Raw genomic sequence first — 4,523 nt, forward strand, 5'->3', positions numbered from 1 at the left:
ATGTCTCCAAAACCTATTCCTCCAATTTATTGTACTCAAAGAAAACCTGATTCCAGAGTCCATCACCTTCCGTGGCATGTGATCACATGATCTGGATTGCACTGCTAGTACCCATTCCACTCGCATTAGCTTACAAAATACACAGTCAATCCACTTTACAATATATTCTGTGAAGCCCTTTGAGTCATCTCAACAATGTGATAAGGGGCTAAAAATGCTTGTGCACCAGTTAGTCAATCTAGTTTTCTGATCTGTAAGTAACCCATGGTTCGGATTCATGAAACGTAAAACTGAAAAATTGTAGCATTGAAAGTGACACAGGGTTCAGGGCATATACTAAATGAGTTTTGAGTGGCACTTAATTTGATATTTCAATTTTCCAGTAATGCATTGACTGCGATATTTTACAACAGTCACAAGATGATAACCATGGTATAGTCCTAACCTTTCAATTTTATGTTTGACACGATCATAAACTGTTTGAAGTAACTACCCACAACTCTTGTTTCTGCTGATAAGATGTCATGATATGATGCTGCAGACAGATTTGCAATTCCACCTGGTGAAAGTTCATGATTGGTGACCTTGACTGCTGAACTATTTTGCAATTGAACTGGGCAATTTTACCATGATAGTGATTTTTCACTTTTATCATAGGACTGACAAAGCAAAATGGGTGACATTAACAAAGGCAAGAAGATCTTTGTTCAGAAATGTGCACAGTGTCACACTGTTGAACAAGGAGGCAAGCACAAGACTGGACCAAACCTCTCAGGCTTGATTGGTCGCAAAACTGGACAGTCTCCAGGCTTCTCTTACACAGAGGCTAATAAAAATAAAGGTAAGGTGTTACAGCATCTTGAAATTGCAGTCTCAGCCACCTATTCTGGTGGATTAAATGTTGCACAAATTGGGTATAGATATATCAATGATGTGTGATATCTTATTAAAATATATTGATTTCTTCAGATGTCTTTGTAAACCGACGTCCAATTTGGCATTGTCTTCATTTTTTATCTATCAAAACTTCCATCAATGGTTATAAAACCATTGTTTTTAGAAACTTTTTAAGATTGTTATTTTTTCTCTCTGAATACTAAAAATGTGTGAAGGCTGAGCTAGGTGGGAACTTTACCAGGTATGTAAGAAGTGACTAGTGTCAGCTAGGTGAGGTTTCATTTAAACCCTTTGACACTGTTGAGAAATTATCTATTCAAAAGAGAAACTGTTGAAATTTCACAGATTTTTTTTGTTTAAAAAAATACCAGTTTTTGAAGGACAGTTTACTGTGACTCCCTTTTTTTTAGAGAGGTGAAATATAGACAGTAGTTAACATTTAACTTTGTGAGGAATACTGTTCTTTACTAATTTGCTAAGAAATGTATTTCTAAACTTTGGATTAAATACTGCACCTTATCAGTCCTGAATTCCACAGTTACTTTACAATTTTATGGTTCAACCAGATGCTATTATTCCAAGATTTGTGCTCATATTTGCTAGACTAATATTTGCTGCATGAGGCAGTGCTCACGACAACTGTCTGAAATGTTGCTGGTGGGCAAAAGGACTCACGTTAGCCCACAAAATATACAGTCAATCCACTTTACAATATATTCTGTGAAGCACTTTGAGTCATCTCAACATCGTGATAATATCAATATCAAATGCAAGGATTATTAGGATTTGGCATATTTTAGTTGTGGAATTAACTTGGGTAGGTAGATTAGATGTACTGTAGATATATTAGATGTAAAGTTGTCTTGTGCTTGTAATTGGAGTCCTGTAGCTCAGTGGTTAGAGCACTCGCTTTGCAAGCGAGAGACCTGAGTTCAATTCCAGGCAGAGGGCGAAACCTTGGGCAAGTTTCCTTACTCCACACGCGTAATAATAATCCCTCCAAAACCTAAAACAATAATAAATTGGTCATTTTCAATCTACGACTGTTTGTGGGACATTGCTGTGCGCAATTGGCTGCCCCGTTCGCCCACAAATATACAGTCAATTCACTTTACAGTATATTCTGTGAAGCGCTTTGGGACGTCCTCCCGACGTGAAAAGCGCTATATCAAATGCAAGGATTATTATTATTATTATTATTATTGCCACAATAATTCGTATGATAACAGCATTGAAGATAATTAGAGCAATACAATTGGAGTCCAGCTGATACAAGCTCAATCCTTGGCAGTCTTACACCAATTATTTACAGATCCTGATCCTGGCTTTCAAGGAAATGGGATCTGTAAAGTCTAATCTCGTTGATTTTAATTTTCTGTAGCATTTTTTGGTAAATTATTCTAATCCTTGCATTTGACACCCTGTTGGACCATCTTAAAGCATTTCACAAGTAATTGATATAAAATGAACTGACCTTGTATGTGTATGTGAACACATTTTCACATAGCAATATTCCACAAAGCTGTGGAGTACATAACCAGGACACTGGGAGGATCTCCATTCTTGTTTTGAATAGTGTCATAGGCTCTTTAATGCCCACTTAAACAGACAGATGTGACCTTGGTTTAACATTTGAATTCAAAGGCACCTCTGACAATGCAGCAGTCCCCAGCACTGCACAGAAGTCATCCTAGACTGTGTGATTAAAGTCCTCATGAGACTTCAACTTACCCAACCCAGAAAAGGGAGTGCTCCCAATTGAGCTAGGCTAAGACTTATTTGTTACAGTTGTGTTAATGAACAGTTTCTAGAGTTTGCCTGTATGGAATGAAAAAAAACAGGTGTAGAATAAAATAAAGTAGATTCTGTTTCTCTTCCTCTTGGAGTGGAATGCTTGCTGTTCATTCATTGCCACGATGACCCTCCTGGCTGAAAAGAGATTTATATGGCTCTCTTGGCTAAAGTGTTCAACTTTCCTTCAATTTTTATGTGAAATATTAAAACATGAAGTCCCATCTGCTTGTTTAGGTGGACTTTAAAAATCCAATGGTACTATTTGAAAAGAGAAGAGAGTTTATTTGGTGTTCAGGCCCCCAAAATTCCCCAAGTTAAATAAAGTAATTAATTTCTTGGCTGGTTGTGGAACATTGCTGTGATTGAATTTGCTGTACTGTTCCGCTTGCAAATGGATTCACTCTACCTTACATTAAAAAAGTGCTTTGAGATGTTGACATAGTGAAGAGCTATATCAAATACAATAATTAATTTTTAAATGTTTATTCATTTTTTATAAAAAAGGTATCGTCTGGGGAGAGGAAACACTTATGGAGTACCTGGCAAATCCAAAGAAATATATCCCAGGAACAAAGATGATCTTTGCTGGCATCAAGAAGGCAAATGAACGTACCGATTTGATAGCGTACCTTAAATCTGCCACATCGCAGTAACTTTCAGTCACAGCATCTGCTGCCTTATTTATTGGAATGTAGTCATGTCTTCTAATTGGAAACCTGAAAGTGATGGTACTTTGAATATGGCAATTGTATTTTTAAAGATCAGTAGTGGATTCACCACATAATCCTGTCCAACCATGGCATTATCTATCAAAGGTATCATTGTACAGTCGATCTGTTTTAAACCTGTGAATCACTGCTAACCCTTTCTGTTTGAAAGACAATAAAAGGGATTGACTTTCATCCACCTATTTTTTTTGTTCATTGTGCAGTCACTTGTGGTGAGCAGCTAATCAACGAGACAGTAGTAGGGATACTAACAAAGCTTTGGTTGCATAGGGGTTTCTTCTGCCTGTCCCTCACACTAAATTTACTGTCTAAACCAGTGGGAAGGGGCCGCAACCACCATGTTTCCATGAAATAGTGTTACCAAGGAAGTCGGAGAAATGACTCAACTAAGTGGGAGGGAAGACGTTAGGAAGACTACACAGGGAATTGGGTTTTTTGAATTGTCAGTAATATACTAGTGCGGTGATATGATGGTGTCTGCATGTAGTTTTTTTAAGTAAAATGGGGGAATACATGTCTCACTGTTATACAGTTAAAGTGATGCAATCTGCTTGAGTTTAGTTCTGTCACTGTTTATGAATTAATCATCATAAATTGATTTCCTTGCAGGAAGTCCTGATTCTGTAAATGATGAGATACCCAGAAGCTAACTTCTGTGGGATATCCCAGGAGATTTCACACTGCACAATACTGATTTTTTAAAAAAAAATCCCTTTAGACTTAAGCAGTCTTATTTTCTTGTCATACTCAAATACAACAACAACAAGATTGCATTTATAGTGCGCCTTTCACGTCGGGAGGACGTACCAAGGCGCTGGACAGTTGGGTTGGGACCCGAGCAGGGGGTAAATGGTCAGGGTGAGGGATGGGAGGGAGCAAGGAGGGGGTAGAGAGTCGAGAGGGGAGCTGAAGGCACGGTCCCTTTTTGACAATAATACTGGTTGTATTTAACAAACCACAACTCACTGAAACTTGTGATTTAAATTCATATCATCCTCTTTACATTATAATTAAAACAGAGGATTTGTATTATGGTGCTGTCTCTGAATTCTACAATATGTTCATTTATTAAATCGTTGGTCTCAGCTTTTGAGTGCTTTCTTC

The 4,523-nt window shown here is 37.6% G+C and overlaps 1 protein-coding gene across 2 annotated transcripts in view; it reads left to right on the forward strand.

The window, feature by feature from the left end:
• Positions 1 to 3,593, forward strand: part of LOC103183182 (cytochrome c) — a 7,740-nt gene extending 4,147 nt beyond the window's left edge. Inside the window, 2 exon segments of one of the 2 annotated variants that reach the window (NM_001292392.1) lie at positions 658 to 841; positions 3,196 to 3,590. In NM_001292392.1, coding sequence (NP_001279321.1) covers positions 673 to 841; positions 3,196 to 3,344 — 318 coding nt within the window. In that variant the 5' untranslated portion in view covers positions 658 to 672 and the 3' untranslated portion in view covers positions 3,345 to 3,590. 2 annotated transcript variants of the gene reach the window in all.
• Positions 3,594 to 4,523: the final 930 nt, after the last annotated feature.

This window comes from Callorhinchus milii, unplaced genomic scaffold (assembly GCF_018977255.1).
Source record: "Callorhinchus milii isolate IMCB2004 unplaced genomic scaffold, IMCB_Cmil_1.0 Scaffold2, whole genome shotgun sequence".
Classification (NCBI taxonomy): Eukaryota; Metazoa; Chordata; class Chondrichthyes; order Chimaeriformes; family Callorhinchidae; genus Callorhinchus; species Callorhinchus milii.